The sequence below is a fragment of the Bubalus bubalis genome, chromosome 19 (assembly GCF_019923935.1).
Source record: "Bubalus bubalis isolate 160015118507 breed Murrah chromosome 19, NDDB_SH_1, whole genome shotgun sequence".
Taxonomy (NCBI): Eukaryota; Metazoa; Chordata; class Mammalia; order Artiodactyla; family Bovidae; genus Bubalus; species Bubalus bubalis.
Genome location: NC_059175.1, coordinates 59288527 through 59306772, shown reverse-complemented (window position 1 = coordinate 59306772; position 18246 = coordinate 59288527). Strand labels below are relative to the sequence as shown.

The 18246-nt window shown below is 42.3% G+C and overlaps 1 protein-coding gene across 1 annotated transcript in view; it reads right to left on the bottom strand.

Moving 5' to 3' along the window:
* Positions 1-18246, bottom strand: part of DNAH5 (dynein axonemal heavy chain 5) — a 336311-nt gene that overhangs the window by 35668 nt on the left and 282397 nt on the right. Inside the window, exons 68-71 of the mRNA XM_045163647.1 lie at positions 17820-18010; positions 11929-12050; positions 8057-8206; positions 3447-3692 (exon numbers count right to left, since the gene is read on the bottom strand). Coding sequence (XP_045019582.1) covers positions 3447-3692; positions 8057-8206; positions 11929-12050; positions 17820-18010 — 709 coding nt within the window. The remainder of the gene's footprint in view (positions 1-3446; positions 3693-8056; positions 8207-11928; positions 12051-17819; positions 18011-18246) is intronic.

The following is an 18246-nucleotide window of genomic DNA, read 5'->3' as shown; positions in this document are numbered from 1 at the left end:
GCCTTAGAAAGCATCATTACGAACAAAGCTAGTTGAGGGGATGGATTCCAGTTGAGTTATTTCAAATCCTAAAAGATGATGCTGTGAAAGTGCTGCACTAAAAATGCCACCAAATTTGGAAAACTCAGCAGTGGCCACAGGACTGGACTAGATCAGTTTTCATTCCAATCCCAAAGAAGGGCAATGCCAAAGAATGCTCAAACTACCCCACAATTGCACTCAACTCACACGCCAGCAAAGTAATGCTCAAAATTCTCCAAGCCAGGCTTCAACAGTACGTGAACCATGAACTTCCAATGTTCAAGCTAGATTTAGAAAAGGCAGAGGAACCAGAGATCAAATTGCCAACATCCGCTGCATCATCGAAAAAGCAAGAGAGTTCCAGAAAAACATCTACTTCTGCTTTATTGACTATGCCACAGCCTTTGACTGTGTGGATCACAACAAACTGTGGAAAATTCTTCAAGAGATGGAAATACCAGACCACCTGACCTGCCTCTTGAGAAATCTGTATGCAGGTCAGGAAGCAACAGTTAAAACTGGACATGGAACAATGGACTGCTCCATATCGAGAAAGGAGTATGTCAAGGCTGTATATTGTCACCTTGCTTATTTAACTTATATGCAGAGGGCATCATGCTAAATGCTGGGCTGGATGAAGCACAAGCTGGAATTGAGATTGCCGGGAGAAATATCAATAACCTCAGATATGCAGATGATATCACCCTTATTGCAGAAAGTGAAGAACTAAAGAGCCTCTTGATAAAAGTGAAAGAGGAGAGTGAAAAGTTGGCTGAAAACTCAACATTCAGAAAACTAAGATCATAGCATCCAGTCCCATCACTTCACGGCAAGTAGATGGGGAAACAATGGATACAGTGAGAGACATTATTTTCTTAGGGTCCAAAATCACTGCAGATGGTGACTGCAGCCATGAAATTAAAAGACGCTTGCTTCTTGGAAGAAAAGGTATAACCAACCTAGACAGCATATTAAAAAGCAAAGACATTACTCTGCCAACAAAAGTCCATCTAGTCAAAGGTATGGTTTTTCCAGTAGTCATGTATGGATGCGAGAGCTGGACTATAAAGAAATCTGAGCACTGAAGAACTGATGCTTTTGTACTGTGGTGTTGAAGAAGATTTTTGAGAGTCCCTTGGACCTCAAGGAGATCCAACCAGTAAGTCCTAAAGGAAATCAGTCCTGAATATTCATTGGAAGGACTGATGCTGAAACTCCAATACTTTGGCCACTTGATGCGAAGAACTAACTCATTGGAAAAGATACTGATGCTTGGAAAAATTAAGGCAGGAGGAGAAGGGGATGACAGAGGATTAGATGGTTGGATGGCATCACCGACTCTATGGACAAGAGTCTGAGTAAGCTCCTGGAGTTGGTAATGGACCAGGAAGCCTGGCATGCTGCGGTCCATGGGGTCACAGAGAGTCAGACACAACTGAGCGACTGAATTAAACTGAAATATATTTAAATCATGTGCTTTCTGCCCTCCCCCTCCCAACAGCAAACTAAGCACAGCAGTCAGCACAGAGCACAAGAGAGGCCCCTCCCTTTCACCAAAGCTGGGGGCAGGGCATGGCTTGAGGATGGAAGAGGCAAATATGGAGATTCTAGAACCCAACAGACTCAGTTCTAGACTGGGGGAAGGGATCAGGCTGTAGCACAGTGGGAAGGTTCTAGAGTCAGCAGCTAGGACCTAGAACCTGGTGGTTTCATGGTGAGCCTCGTGCCTGGTGGTTGCGGGGAGACAGCCAGTTCTGTCCAAAATGGTGGGGGGGGGTGTTCCCTGTAGGGCACAGAGGGCTCTTGAGATATTGAGGGGAGAACTCAGGCTTAGTGAAGGAGGCATGGAGTCTGCTCCAAAATAGGCTGGAAAAGCATCTCTCATGACTGCATGTTCTCCAGTAGGAATAAGAGGCAAGTGGTTCTGCCACCCTGTACTTGGCCAAAGGGTGCAGGGAGAGGGGAGCAGGGGCGGAGGGAGCCTCTGGCAGAGCTGGGAACCCAAAAGAAGGTTATGCTTAGTCACTCAGTCATGTCTGACTCTTTGCGACCCCATGGACTGCAACCCATCAGGCTTCTTTGTCCATGGAGATTTTCCAGGCAAGAACACTGGAGTGGGTTGCCATGCACTTCTCCAGGGGATCTTCCTGACCCATGGATCAAATTTGGGTATCTCATATTGCTGTGCTGTGCTTAGATGCTCAGTCATGTCTGACTCTTTTTGACCCCATGGACTCTAGTATGCCAGGCTCCTCCATCCACAGGGAATCTCCAGGCAAGAATACTGGAGTGGGTTGCCGTGCCCTCCTCCAGGGGATCTTCCCCACCCAGGGATTGAACCCAGGTTTCCACATTGCAGGCGGATTCTGTACCAGCTGAGCTACCAGGAAAGCTCACATATATATTTTATATGTGGAAATTGAAGTTAAGGTCAAGGGATTGACCACAAATTGACCTGCCAAAATGTATACCCTTTAGAGTCTTGCTGTGTGTTGATGGTGGGGTTTTTCTCCCCTTTTCATTAGACCTGCAAAGTGACAGAAAGGATGGTACATATAGAAGGACCTTCTAAATGCCTTTGATAAATGACCATGGGGACACCAGGGAGACTTCATGCGGCTGGGAGGAGCCTCTGGCTCTTCAAGGTGGTGACCCGAGTGTACACTATTATAAAACTGGATCCATCTGGACACCTAAGATTAGACCAGAGGAAACATACAGTGTTCTGGAGCTTGAATTCCAGAGATAAAATAGGACCTTCTGCATTCAGGTAACTTTAAGTCCCTCAAAGTGCCTCAGCTCTGAACTTCTCCCATTGGTAGGTCATCACATGATTTCCAGCTACAATGGCCCCAGACCAGTCCTGAGCATGGCCTGAGCTGTACACTGTTGAATTTGCAAGCTGCCAAGGGCTCTAGGAGCCCACCTGGAAGGTGACAGGCCAGGTTTCCGGAAAATCTCTGGTACCACCACAGAGTAATGGCAGATTCCTGGCCTCTGGAATCTGGGCCAGGCCTAGGGAACTCCAGGGCACAGATTTTGCATTCTGGATTGTGTTGTGGATTCCAGAGTGCTGTGGATCCCCCAAGTAGATCTGCAGGGGCTGGAACTTGAGGCACAGAGGGGGAGCTATGAACTCCATAGAAGGTTCAGGACCTGGAGCAGGGTTGAGCACTATGCAAACAGGTCAGGAAATAAGATGCTCTCACTGGGCAAGCTTCCCAGAATTCAAGGCTCAGCAGAAAACGTTTCACATTGTATTCATTTTTCCATGAAATTTTTCTAAGAGGTGCTTTTCCCTGTTTAGCAAACAGAACGCAACACATAAATTTCAGCATTTAAGGATTTGTAGGTTCTTTCCTGCATTGTTACCCTGTAAGCAGCAATGTCAACAACAGAATACAAAAGTAGACATCAGGTCTCACGTTCGCCATGGTCTGCTGCAGGAGCTTGCGAGCATGGATCTCCTGGCCCTGTCCCATGGACACGTAGCGCGTTTCTATTTTTAGTCTCTTCCCCAAGGCGATGATGGAGTCCGTGGGGTCTGAGCCCATAGACAGGAGACAGATGAGCGGTGTCCGAGGGTCAGATTCCTCCCACGTCCTTTCCAAGTCCAAGATAACGGCCTCTGCATACTTTTGTCCCATGGAGTCCATGATGTACTTACGGGCCTGCCAAAAACAGCACACGGGTCACCAAAACTAGCTCCAACCCCTTATTCACAATTCAGTGTGGTTCCCAAAATTCATTTTTGCAGATTATTTCAATGATGTCCACAGTAATCCTGCCAGGAAAATAGGGCAGAGGTTTGTTTGTTTGTTTGTTTTCTTGTGGGTTAACCTCTTTATTTGCTTGCTTGCTTATTTGTTTGAATCCTCAGTCTATCTGCCAGCAACGTGAGAGACCCAGGTTCAATCCCTGAGTCGGGAAGATACACTGGAGAAGGGCATGGCACCCCACTCTAGTATTCTTGCCTGGAGAATCCCATGGACAGAGGATCCTGGCAGGCTACAGTCCATGGGATCTCAAAGAGTCAGACATGACTGAGTGACTAACACTTTCAGACTTTACTTGCCAAAAACACAATCACACATTTAAAAGACCAGAACCCAGTTTGGTCGAATCCTTGTCTGGGACCTCTTTCGATGCACTGGCTGCTTCATACTATAGAAAAGGTTTAAAATATTTGGCAACTCTATTATTGAGGATGCTTTAAAGGAAATGTGTGTGTGTGTGTGTGTGTGCATATGTGCTCAGTCGTGTCTGACTCTGTGCAATCCCAGGGACTGTAGCCCACCAGGCTTCTCTGTCCATGGGATTTTCCAGGCAAGAATGAATACTGGGGTGGGTTGCCGGGATCAAATGGGCACCTCTGTGCCTCCTGCACTGGCAGGTGGGTTCTTTACCACTAGCGCCACCTGGGAAGCTCAAGGGAAAATTATAAGCATTCAAATAATCAAGTAAGTAGTACAATGCCTGGGATTGAACGGATACTTAACAAACAGATAATTACTGTTAAATGATCACTTATGGAAAGAAATGTATCAAATACTTATTGAATTACTTAATTAATTTTAAAGGTTTAACCCAACTGCACTTGGAGCACAGGATGCCACTTATTTATGTATCTCTTACTATCCAGTTGACCAGATCCACTATGGAATCCTCTAACGTAAGTATTAATATAAACAGTTTCCTGGTGGTTCAGATGGTAAAGAATCTGCATGCAATACAGGAGACCTGGGTTCGATCCCTGGGTCGGGAAGATCCCCTGGAGGAGGGCAAGGCAACCCACTCTAATATTCTTGCCTGGAGAATCCCATGGACAGAGAAGCCTGGCAGGCTACACAGTCCATGGGGTCACACAGTTGGGCACAACTGAATGACTAACTTTTTACTTTCACACATTTTTTACAGCCTTCTGAAAGGTACTTTAAAAGTTTGGTTGACATTCTTCGGCATCTCCGAAAGTCTATTTGTATACACGTTCATCACAGCCATTGGGCAGGGTGCTTGGTGATCAGAAATGACTTCATAGCCTGGATGCCCAGGTGTACCACAGACTGCAGTTGTTTCTCAGCCACAGGTACCTGGCACAGCCATCACTTCGGCATCTCTCAAGAGCAAAGTGCTTTGTCTTCTAGTCTAGCAAGGAGCTCAAAAAGCCAATCTTGTTATAGAACTCATCATTGATCCCACATGGAAATTTCTTTTGTTTTTATTCAAGCTATGAGCTAATATACTGTTCCCTACATCAGGGGCCAAGTAGTAAATATTCTATATCTTGGTGGCCATGCAGTCTCTGGTGCAACAACTTAACCTATCACTGCAGCATGAGAGCTGGAGAAGGCAATGGCACCCCACTCCAGTACTCTTGCCTGGAATATCCCATGGATGGAGGAGCCTGGTGGGCTGCAGTCCATGGGGTCGCAACTGAGCGACTTCCCTTTCACTTTTCACTTTCACGCATTGGAGAAGGAAATGGCAGCCCACTCCAGTGTTCTTGCCTGGAGAATCCCAGGGACAGTGGAGCCTGGTGGGCTGCCATCTATGGGGTCGCACAGAGTCGGACACGACTGAAGCGACGCAGCAGCAGCAGCATGAGAGCAGCTATAGAGAGTCCATAAACAAGTGAGCCTGTGTTCCATTAGAACTTTATAGGCCCTGGAATTCAAATGTTGTATAATTTTTGCATATCACAAAATATTGTCTTGAGGTTTTTTTTTTCAAGCATTTAAAACTACAAAAACCATTCTTAGCTCAGCAGCTATACAGAAACTAGCAGTAGCACAAGACATCCTCTGATGGTACATTGCTCTTTTAACCAGGATTTTGACTGTGTCTGCAGCCACGCTCAGCTGAAATGCTGAGAATAAGCCTAACGCTCTTACAGGGAATAGGGATTGAATATGTCCACAGTGTAGACCTTCTCGTATGCTTCCCAAGATGGTGTCCGGTTGAAAAATCACACAAGAAATCTAATGTGAGAATAAGAACCTCAGAGAAGAGAACATGTTTGCAAGGGGCCTTCTAGATCTTGCTTAAGACTTGGATGTTATCACAAGCACCATGGGAAGCCATTAAAGGAAGAGCATAATGATATTTCCATTTCTTCTAGAATATACAAGATGGACTAGGGTGGGCAAGGTGAGAATGAACTAGAGGAGACTCCTTAGGAAGACACTGGCTGTTGTCAGCCTAAGGATTTCAGGCCAGGATAATGATAACAAATTTACAAAGGAGTGGGAGACATTTAAATTTCCGCATTGATCCCAATAAAGTGTGAAAAGAATTAAAAGGGAAAGAAGGAAGGAAAGAAGAGAGAAGGAAAGGAGGGAGGGAGGCAGAGAGTGGGAGAAAAGGGAGGAAAGTCTACTTAAAACTTCTACATTCCCCTTAAATAAGGCAGTTGTTTGACAATTCATTTGGGCAAGATAAAAGGAATGAAGTTGAGAAGAAAAATCAAAGGAAGGGTGATCTCAGGGCCCTGAGTTGCAAAACTCATTTTTCTTTTCTGAATAAATCATTGAATTCGATTGTTTCCAAGGCACCTAGGAGGACTGGGAGTTGGTTACTCCGAATGTTTTTAACAAGCCTCTGGAGAGCAAAGGGGAAAACTCCCTACCTTCTATGAGAAACTCCAGCCTACTGTTATTTTATGACTTATTCTTAAAAGTCCATTAAAAAAATCAATGTCTGGGAATAGTAGCATTTAACTTTTAGGTGTGGGCAAGACACCACAAGTCTGTTTCATGCGTAAACTTCCATGATGGAAGCAGATGAAAAGTCTTTGAAAAGATGAATCTTCTGGAGGCAGGGCTTATATTTAAACCTAAGTATCACTCAAGGAATTTTAGGCAAGGCTTCTTTCTCACATCAAGGTTTATGACACATCCCAGGGTAACGACTCTGGGTTTGGGAACTCTGTACAGCCCTGTAGACTTTCTCTCTCCTCTCTGGTAACTGAACAGTCTTCCTACTCAAGAAATACTACATTGAAAGTGAAAAGTGAAAGTGAAGTAGCTCAGTCATGTCCGACTCTTTGCAACACCATGGACTGTAGCCTACCAGTCTCCTCAGTCCATGGAGTTTTACAGGCAAGAATACTGGAGTGGGCTGCCATTTCCTTCTCCATGGGATCTTCCTGACCCAGGGATTGAACCCAGTCTCCCGCATTGCGGGCAGACACTTTACCATCTGAGCCACCAGGGAATAGTACATTACTACTGGCAAAATGGAGTTCCCTATCTTTTCTGAGTTAATGTAAAAATGATATGGAAGAACAATGCATTACCTTTATGTTATACCAATATGCCCACCTTAGAAACGTAGCTTCGACTACCCTACTATTAATATATAGCACAAGGGAAAACAAGGATGGTGCCATCTGTTTGTAGGACTTATATTAAGCTAACATTAAAGATGCATTTCAATATACAGTAAGTGCAGACAAATTTTGATTCCACTTATGCAAAGTACCTAGAAAAGTCAAATTCATAGAGTCAGAAAGTACATTGGTAGATGCCGGCGGGGGGTGGGGGGGCAGTGGGGATGGGGTGGGGAGGGACAATGAGGACTTAGTGTTTAATGGGGACAGAGTTTCAGTTCAGGAAGGTAGAGAACTCCAGAGATGGATGATGGTGAGAGTTGAACAATAATGTGAATGTACTTAGTGCCACTGGACCATATAGTTACGTGTGGTAAAATAGTATGTTTTATATTATGTGACTTTTACCACAATTAAAAAAAAAATTTAAAAAGAAACAAAACAAAACAAAAAAAAAATAGCTTACTCATTCACTCTTATTGTACCACTTAGGCCAAAGAAAATTAGTAAATCACTTAGCCACATGTACACCTCAGTACAATTATTTCTTGCTTATTTTTTCCATTTTTCACAATTGTATTGTTGGAAAATTAGACAGACGCCCACATGAAAATTCTCATGGGGGTTAACGTTTTAAATATTCTTTAAAATTTAAAAGGAAATTCTCCTTTAAAATATTCTCTTATTTTTAACATATGTACTTTTTACCTGGGCAATGGTTCTGTCAGGACACCAGGATCTAATAAGGAGAAGACGTCGAAAACAGTCAAGAGATTTATCATAGGCATTTGGAAGGGGTTCCTCCTCAGGGTTTTCCTTATCAAACCAAATTTTCCACATTTTCTCATTTCTTGATATCTGAAAATACCAGGGGATAAGAAATGTGTCACATCACAGAAAAATCTTTCAGTAAGACTTCACAGATATTTTTCTGACGATTGCAGACATGTGTGAATGATATCCTGTGTGTGTGCATGCTCAGGCGTATCTGACTCTTTGCAACCACATGGGCTGTAGCCCACCAGGCTCCCCTGTCCACAGGATTCTCCACGCAAGAATACTGGAGTGGGAAAAGGAAATGATATCCCTTGACTATTTTTTAAAATTTTATAGCCTGGTACCAAAAAGTCTGAGAGTCGAAAATCAAATGTGATTTGTTCTAAAGTCAGTCTGTATTAACACCAGTCTACAGACCCCTTTTAAAGGGAGAACCCTGCTGTATCATTTCTTCTATGCCTTTGTGGTAACGACTCTGTAAAGAATAAAGAGATCAATGGAAATTCATTTTCATTATTTTAAGGAAATCTGTTTTGATCCATGAGATCTCCCATGATCAAGAATCAAGTTTCATTCACTTATGTTTCCTCATTTCCCAGGATCATTCTTGGAACAAAAGAAGACATTTAATACATGTTTATTATTGAAGCTTTCTGGTCAATACTCTATCAATCTAGAGTCATTTGAAATATACCACTTAATATCATCATTAAGTGAATAATCACACTTGCTTTATTTGGGCAATTGATAAAGGGGAAGAAAAAAGACAGTTCATTATCCTTTGAAGCTTACAAAAATTGAAAAGAGATAAGCATTAAAAAACAAACATTGCACAATCACAGAACAAGTGAGATCTGCAGATAAACATGATCTTATGTTCTCTGGTATATTTCCTTTGACTAAGCAACCTAAATGTCTAACAGATGAATGGATAAAGAAGTTGTGATACATGTATAAGTGGAATATTTTTCTGTTGCTGTTCAGTCATGTCTGACTCTTTGCAACCCATGGACTGTAACCCACATGGCTCCTCTGTCTATAGGATTTCTTAGGCAGGAATACTGAAGTAGGTTGCCATTTCCTCCTCCAGGGGATCCTCCCAACCCAGAAATCAAACCCACATCTCTTGCACCTCTTGCACTGAGAGGCAGATTCTTTACCACTGCACCACCTGGGAAGCCCACAGTGGAATATTACTCAGCCATAAAAAGGAACTGAATTGGGTCATTTGCAGTAATGTACATGAACCTAGAGTCTGTCATACAGAGTGAAGAAAGTCAGAAAGAGAAAAAGAAATACTGCATATGAATGCATATAAGTGGAATCTAGAAAAAATGGTACAGATGAACCCATTTGCAGGGCAGGAATAGAGACACAGATGTAGAGAATAGACATGTTGACACAGAGGGGAAAGGGAGGGTGGGACGAACTGAGAGATTTTGGATTGACATATATACAGCATCATGTGTAAAACTGGAGAAAGAAATGGCAACCCACTCCGGTATTCTTGCCCAGAGAATTCCATGGACAAAGGACCCTGGCGGGCTACAGTCCATGGAGTCACAGTTGGACATGACTGAGTGATTAAGCATACATACATACATGTGTAAAACAGATGGTTATTGGGAAGCTGCTGTATTGCACAGGGAGCTTAGCTCGGTGCTCTGTGATGACCTAGGGGTTGGATAGGGGGTGGGTGGGAGGGAGGTCTAAGAGGGAGGGGATATATGTATACATATAGCTGGTTCACTTCATTGAAACTAACAACATGGTTAAGCAGTCATACTTCAATTAAAAAAAAAAACTCCAAGTGTATTTCTCAGAGGTGTAATCAAAGGAAAAAGGCATATGGGTTCATATTCAGAAAGTATCATGTAAGAATAAAAAATAACCTGTTTCAAATCACAAAAGACTACATTATGTGGAGGGATTTCATGTATAAAATATAAGCTCCAGAAGACAGTTACTTCAATAACAAATAATGGTACAGGCAAGGTCACTAGGAGTTACCCCATAGGGGAAGAAGCTAGAATTCATTAAAATCTCCCAAAGAAAAGCTATTTAACCCAAGAGAATAGCTTGCACCCAAATTACACGATCATCACCAGGCCTAAGCCAAAACATAAAAATATAGCTCAAGCTTTCCGTCAACCTAAGCTGGCAAAGTCAAGGACCAACATTAGGACAAATACCATATGACATCATTTCTAAAGGCTTCCCTGGTGGCTCAGGTGGTAAAGAATCTGCCCACAATGCAGAAGACCTGGGTTCGATCCCTGGGTCGGGAAGATCCCCTAGAAAAGAGAATGGCTACCCACTCCAGTATTCTGGCCTGGAGAACCCCATGGACAGAGGAGACTGGCAGGCTACAGTCCATGGGGTCCCCAAGAGTCAGACAGGACTGAGTGACTAGCAGACATATACACATCATTTCTAAAATGCGATACAAATAGATTTACTTATGAAACAGAAACAAACTCACAGACATAGAAAACAAATTTATGGTTACAAAAAAGGAAAGAGGGTAGGAGAGAGAGAAATCAGGGGTTTGGGATTAGCAGATATAAGCTTCTATATACAAAATAGATAAACAACAAGGTCCTACCGTACAGCACAGGGAACTATATTCAATATCTTATAATAAACCCTAATAAGAAAGAATATAGTGTGTATGTGTGTGTCCATGTGTATATATAAAACTAAATCACTTTTCTGTACACCAGAAAATAACATAACACTGTGAATCAACCATGTGTGAAAGTGAAAGTGTTAGTTGCTCAATTAAGTCCGACTCTGTGACCCTGTGGACTGTAGTTCATCAGGCTCCTCCTCTGTCCATGGGATTCTCCAGGCAAGAATACTGGAATGGGTATCCAGGGGATCTTCCAGACCCAGGGATCAAACCCAGGTCTCCTGCATTGCAGGCAGATTCTTTACCATCTGAGCCACCAGGAAAGCCCAATCATACATCAGTTTTAAAAAAGGACCAGTGTTTGGACATTTTCTGGTCAAAGCCTTCAATGTGCAGCTGAAGAAAGCAACCTTGCTATTCATGCAACTTCCTGCCGGTCATCAGATTTTCAAGAACCTGTTTCTTGACTTGTCCCAATTCAACTTTCCGTACCCAAGTGCCATAATTCCAATATACACACAATTCATCCAAAACTGGCTGTTTATGAAAGTACAACAACTTCTAGAAATAAAAGGCCAGGTGTTTGTGTTAGATTCATACCCAGATGCCTAGCTAAGGCAGTACAAACAAGGAAAGGAAGAAGAAAGAGACAGGAACTAGAGGCAAGAAAGGATATTTAGCATTCAAGGGCAGGTTGTTCCTATTTCTTGTCATTCAATCTATAGGAAGATGACAAAACTTCTTGACCATATCTAATCTCTCTCTCTCTTTTTTATTTTTTTTTAGAGAAAAGCAATACTAGAGTTTCATTTTGAGTAGAAAAACAAAAAAAAAATCGAAAATAGCATGATTTTATATTGTAAAAGCAATGTCTTAAACTAATTGAATCCGTTTTCCCACTGGTAGATCTCCAATTGGTGATACTGACGTATGGCCCAGGACAGCATTAGTTAAACTTCCTGGGCAACTAATTACTTCCTGGAGACCAGCCTGCCATAGGTGGAGTGTACTTTATCAGAATATGAATGAGCCATGAGGAAGGTCAAGCACTGGTCATTCCATTTTAGGAGTGACAGCAGCAAGAAATCTTTCTTTTCCCCAAACAGCCAGGGATAAATCAGGAAGCTGCCCACTGGGATATTATCATAAGTTTATTCAAAGCACAAGTTACCTGATCAAGGACATCAGAAAACTGTCTAAGTTTGCTGAGTTCCACCAAATTTAGCCAGGTCATGTCCAGGATCCATTTAGATGGTTTAGGAGGACAGGCTTTCAAGTCCAAGGAGGCACCACCTTTCAAGTTAAATATATTATGTTAATAAAATTTTGTTTCTGTACAAACAATATCTATAGTAAAAAAAAAAACTTGCTGAAACTATTTTAATATCAATTCTTTTACTACCTTAACAATTATTTAAACTCAGAAATATAAATCATAGTGATGAACAAGCTTTAACATTTAATAAAGGAACAGATGGTTTCAGAAAAACACATTTAAGGATCAGTGATATAGGCCTGGATCCAGGTAAGTGATGCATTCTGTTTTAGCTACACCTGGCCAAGGTGTGTGACAAGTCAACTCATCCATCTGGGACTGTGTATTCAAATACATACAGTGGGAATAATGACACCAAGGTGTTTCCTGGTGGTTCAGACAGTAAAGAATCTCCCTGCAATGAGGGAGACCCAGGTTCGATCCCTGGGTCAGGAAGATTCCCTGGAGAAGGAAATGGTAACCCACTCCAGCACTCTTGCCTAGAGAATTCCATGGGCAGAGCAGCTTGGCAGGCTGTAGTCCATGGGGTCACAAAGAGTCTAACATCACTAAGAGACTTAACACTTTCACTTTCGCTTTAGGTGTTGTGATAATGACAGAAAATACATAAGGTGACTGTGAAGCACTCAAAACGGGATCAAGGACACAGCTGAGAGTCACTAAATGACCAGCTGTTGTCAGCATGAAGAGCTGCCAAATATTGATACAAGCTCATGTTAAGGATGAGTTTCACTATCAGATGGCATCACCGACTCAATGGACACGAGTATGAGCAAACTCCAGGAGATGGTGAATGACAAGGAAGCCTGGATGGCTGCAGTCCATGAGGTCGCAAAGAGTCAGACACGACTGACCAACTGAACAATAACATTTTAAGGAAGGAATTTATCTAGATTTGTTTGTAACACTACCTGTGTTTAAGAGATTCTCCTCTATGAACCAGTATATTATTTACATCCATGTTGAGCACATCCAAGGGCTCTGTGCTATGTCACTTATTCTTAATCAATCTACCCACAACAAACATTTCCGTTGGGTACTGGCTCCTATCTCTTTACTGATAATTCATCTAACCTCATATAACTCATACAACTCTCATAGCACCATCAAATAAATAAATGACAGCTTAAAATGTTACTGTGGTCCATCCCAGAAAAACTAAATGTGTGAACAATCATATTTTAAGTCAAAGCAAGAGCTAGCAAGTCTTCTATAGGATAAAATATACCATTTAATAAATAACATCTATTAAAATGCTTCAGGGAAAATATGCTCTAAGCATAATTCTTAAAAGGATATAACCAACCCATTTGGCTACAATCTTTTTTTGAACAGAGCAGGTCATAAACAAATAATAATACTCAAGATATTTATTGAGGCAATCTCTGCTTTATTCAGGTACCATCGACCCCATGAAATTGCTGTCTTTTGCCAAAGCCATCTTAGTAGGCTTCCAAGGTAAGTGGAACAAGATGTAAGTGAAGTCATTTCAGTGAAAATATTAGCTCATAAAATCAAAACAGATTGCTTGAACACCAGGGAGCAGTTAAAGAACTAAGTACAATGGCACTGTGTTGAAAAATGTCACACCAATTTCCATGGAAAATGTCCATTTTCCAACAAACTGAAAAGAACAACGTATCCACCACATGGTTAGAGAAATGACTTTCATGGAATAGAGGGTTCCTTGAAACCATAGCATTATTCATTGTTTAATAGAGGGTAATTCTGTCATGAATATCTTGGCTGCCTTGGAAGGGTACAATGGGCCACAAAGAATATTGTAGTGGAGGGTGGAGACATATTCCTGGGTAATATGGCACCAGATTAGATGGACTCTCAAAGAATGAACAGCTGGGATAGCAATAATTCAAAATAACTTCTAAAGATGATTGATAATTAAATCTTTATCATTAAACTTTGTAAAACTGAAACATGCTTATAATGATTCATACAAGCTGTACCACACAATCATGAAGTGACATCACTAAGGCAGACTGAGAAAGACCTCTGGACTCACCTTTTCCCATCTTAGAGATGAGTAAATTAAAAGATCAAAACACTATTGCTATCTAAACATTTTCAACTAAGTGATTTTAAAATCCTTACAGAGGGAGTTGATGTCTTTGGGCAGCTCTCACCAACATAGCTAACAAAAGGAAATCTTATGAAGCCCTGTGTCCTAAAGGAGCATAAGAAATAGGTTCTGAATGCAGGAAGTCCACAAAATCCTGTCCAGCCTAGGCAAGCCTCAGACAAATTGAAATAAACTAAAAAAATAAAGATAAAATAAGAATGCCCATCATCTGCTGAGCATATTCTATGTTCCAGGGTTTATATAAATTGTGTGAATTCTCAATAATCCTATTATGTAGACATGACTATCCTTGCTTCATAGCCAAGGCAACTGAACCTTGAAAAGTTTAAATAACCTCCTCAAAACCACTTATCCCAAAGTGGCAAAGCCACTATTTTCCCTTAAATTCTTCCCAACTCTAAATTCCATGCTTGTTTTGATTATGCCAAACTGTAACATACTTTACAGTATCTCAACCATTTCTGGATGTCAAGGTCAATGTCATTCCCATTGAGAAAGGCATCTTATGCCTGAATTGAGGATGTCAGGAACAACTTTGCCATAGAAAACCCCATAAACTGAAGGGCCAGAGTCACTGAGGTCAGAAATCAGTGATATATAAAGGACTCACTGAAGAAGGCCACTCCTATACCTACACGTCTACCTAAGGTGATGTCTCTCCAGACTATTCATCTTCCATGTGCTCTGATTTAGGAAGCTTGGAACATAAAGAAACAAGGGCAAGGGTTCAAGGATTAGAGACAAAGAAGACACAGAAAGAGATATCATCCCAAAATCATACATTTCTAAATTTTCATGTCTAAATGATGAGTCTTCATTGCCATTACAAGCTATGTATGCATTGTTGTTCAGTCACTAAGTTGCATCTGACTCTTTGCGACCCCATAGACACCAGGATGTCAGGCTCTTCTGTCCTCCACTATCTACTGGAGCTTGCTCAGACTCATGTCCATTGAGTCACTGATGCCATCCAGCCATCTCATGCTCTATCATCCCCTTCTCCTCCTGCCTTCAATCTTTCCCAGCATCAGAGTCTTTTCTAATGAGTCAGTTCTCATCAGGTAGCCAAAGTATTAGAGCTTCAGCAACAGTCCTTCAAATGAATATTCAGGACTGATTTCCTTTAGGATTGACTGGTTTGATCTCCTTGCTGCCTGAGGGACTCTCAAGAGTCTTCTCCAGCATCACAGTTTGAAAGCATTGACTCTTCAGTACTCAGCCTTCTTAATGATCCAACTCTCACATCCATACATGACAACTGGAAAAACCACAGCTTTGACTAGATGAACATTTGTCGGCAAAATGATGTCTCTGCTTTTTAGTATGCTGTCTAGGCTTGCCATAGCTTTCCTTCCAGGCATATGTATATCAATATGCATTGGTATGAATGTTAAGTGTGACTCTGACCTACACACTCCCATTGTGCCCTTCCCTTCTGCCCCTACAGGATCCTCTTCAAGTTCCTCTGCAAATCTACTCTCCATGTAGGTGAAGTCAGGAAAATCCACCCCTTGACCAAAGATAAAGTTGTGTTTTATCTTTAAAGATAAATCTCCAGGGACTTCCTTGGTGAGACTTTGAGCTCCCCATGCATGGACTGGGTCAATCCCTGGTAAGGGAACTAGATTCCACATGCCTCAACTAAGAGTTCACATGCTGCAACTAAGACCCAGTGCAGCCAAATAAATAAATATTAAAAAAAAAAAAAAGTAAACCTTTCTTTAGAAATGTATAGCATTGGGTTAGACAAAAAGTTCATATGAGTTTTTCCCATAATGGAAAAACCCCAAAATATTTTTGGCCAGCTTGCCTGGAAAATTCCATGAACAGAGGAGCCTGGTGAGCCAGTCCATGGCGTCTCAAAGGGTCAGACACAACTATGGAACTAACTTTCACTTTCAATCAGTTCAGTTCAGTCACTCAATCATGTCCGACTCTTTGCGACCCCGTGGACTGCAGCGCGCCAGGCCTCCCTGTCCATCACCAATTCCCAGAGCCTGCTCAATATTGGCTAGCCTAATAGATTGTTCAACCTGTGAACAATGCTGCAACAGACACAGAGGAAATATACATGGGATGAGTAGCATGGTCGCTCACCACTGCTCAGCCACCGTGTTTGCAGTGCTTTTCCTCCATCACATTGGAGACAGTACGAGGCTCCCTCCCAACAGAGGCAATGATGCCAGCTCCTCTTCCTTCAGCACTTCTCTAAACGTCCCGGAGGCCAGCACCCTCTGCTCCTCCAGGTCTTGGCTCACATGTCCATCTCTCAGGAGCCCCACTCCATTAGAAATCCCATTAAACAGCCCATTTAAAATGTTAACAAGCCCCCTCACTCCACATACTGTGTAACTCCCCATCTCCCTTATCCTTCTATTTCCCCCCCACCACAGTGTTTATTAGTTTCTCACATACTAAACAATTTACTTGCTTATTAAGTGTTCCAAGTGCCTATTCTGTGTCCTAGCACACAGAAGGTTCTCAATAAATATTCACGCAAGGACTTGCCTGCTGGTAGAGTGGATAAGAATCCGCCTGCCAATGCAGGGGACATGAGTTTGATCCCTGGTCCTGGAAGATCCCACATGCCACAGAGCAATTAAGCCCATGCTCCGTAACTACTGATCCCATGCCCTAGAGCCAGCAAGCTGCAGCCACTGAACTCATGTGCTGCAGCTACTGAAGCCTGTGCACCTAGAGCCTGTTCTCCGCAACAAGAGAGGCTGTCATAATGAGAAGCCTTCTCACCACAACAAAGAGTAGCCGCTGCTTCCTGCAACTAGGGAAAGCCCATGCAGAGCAACAAAGTGAAAGTGAAGTCGCTCAGTCATGTCCAATTCTTTGCAACCTCATGGACTGTAGCCTACCAGGCTCCACTATCCATGGGATTCTCCAGGCAAGAGTACTGGAGTGGGTTGCCATTTCCTTCTCCAGGGGATTTTCCCAACCCAGGGATCAGACTTGGGTCTCCCACATTGTAGGCAGACGTTTTACCATCTGAGCCAACAGAGAAGTCCCTAGAGCAACAAAGACCCGGCACAAAATATATCTAGTCAAGGCTATGGTTTTTCCAGTGGTCATGGATGGATGTGAGAGTTGGACTGTGAAGAAAGCTGAGCACTGGAGAATTGATGCTTTTGAACTGTGGTGTTGGAGAAGACTCCTGAGAGTCCCTTGGACTGCAAGGAGATCCAACCAGTCCATTCTGAAGGAGATCAGCCCTGGGATTTCTTTGGAAGGAATGATGCTAAAGCTGAAACTCCAGTACTTTGGCCACCTCATGCGAAGAGTTGACTCATTGGAAAAGATTCTGATGTTGGGAGGGATTGGGGGCAAGAGGAGAAGGGGACGACAGAGAATGAGATGGCTGGATGGCATCACCGACTCAATGGACATGAGTTTGAGTGAACTCCGGGAGTTGGTGATGGACAGGGAGGCCTGGCATGCTGCAATTCATGGGGTCGCAAAGAGTCGGACACAACTGAGAAACTGAACTGAACTGATATATTTTTTAAATACAATAAATAAAATTTTTTTAATTTCATGCAATAAATGAACAAATAAATTATCTCTCATACATGTAATCTTCAATGAAATGCAAGGAAACTACTACTAAAACATACATACGACCCTCACAATAATCCGTACAACTGCACCCGTGCACAATGCTTTCTAGTCTTATACTGACCTTTAATAAGGGTGAGAAACTCTTCATGCTTGACTCGGTTCCTCTGGATGTCAATCTTCAGGGTAAGCAGCAGCGTGAACAGGAATTTGTGCTCTTCATACAACCCCCGGGCTGTGTACTTAAAAACCTCGTAGGTCATGTGCTCAATGATATTAGCGATCCTCTTGCTTGTAATTGGGCTCTTGACAGACCTGGAGGAGACAGCATTTAAATCAGGTTTAGCCCACTGCCCTTTTCAATTGTTCTTAAAAACAACGTCTTTCATGGAAAACAAGTAACTCTGGAGGACCAATTCTTATTTTATATGCATCATTAGTAAGCCTCCTAAATCTGAAATAACAAGCATTCTCTCAACATGAAATAACATAAGAGAATCCTTCACATCGTCTGAATAAAATTTTACCCACCAAACATTATCACTCACAAC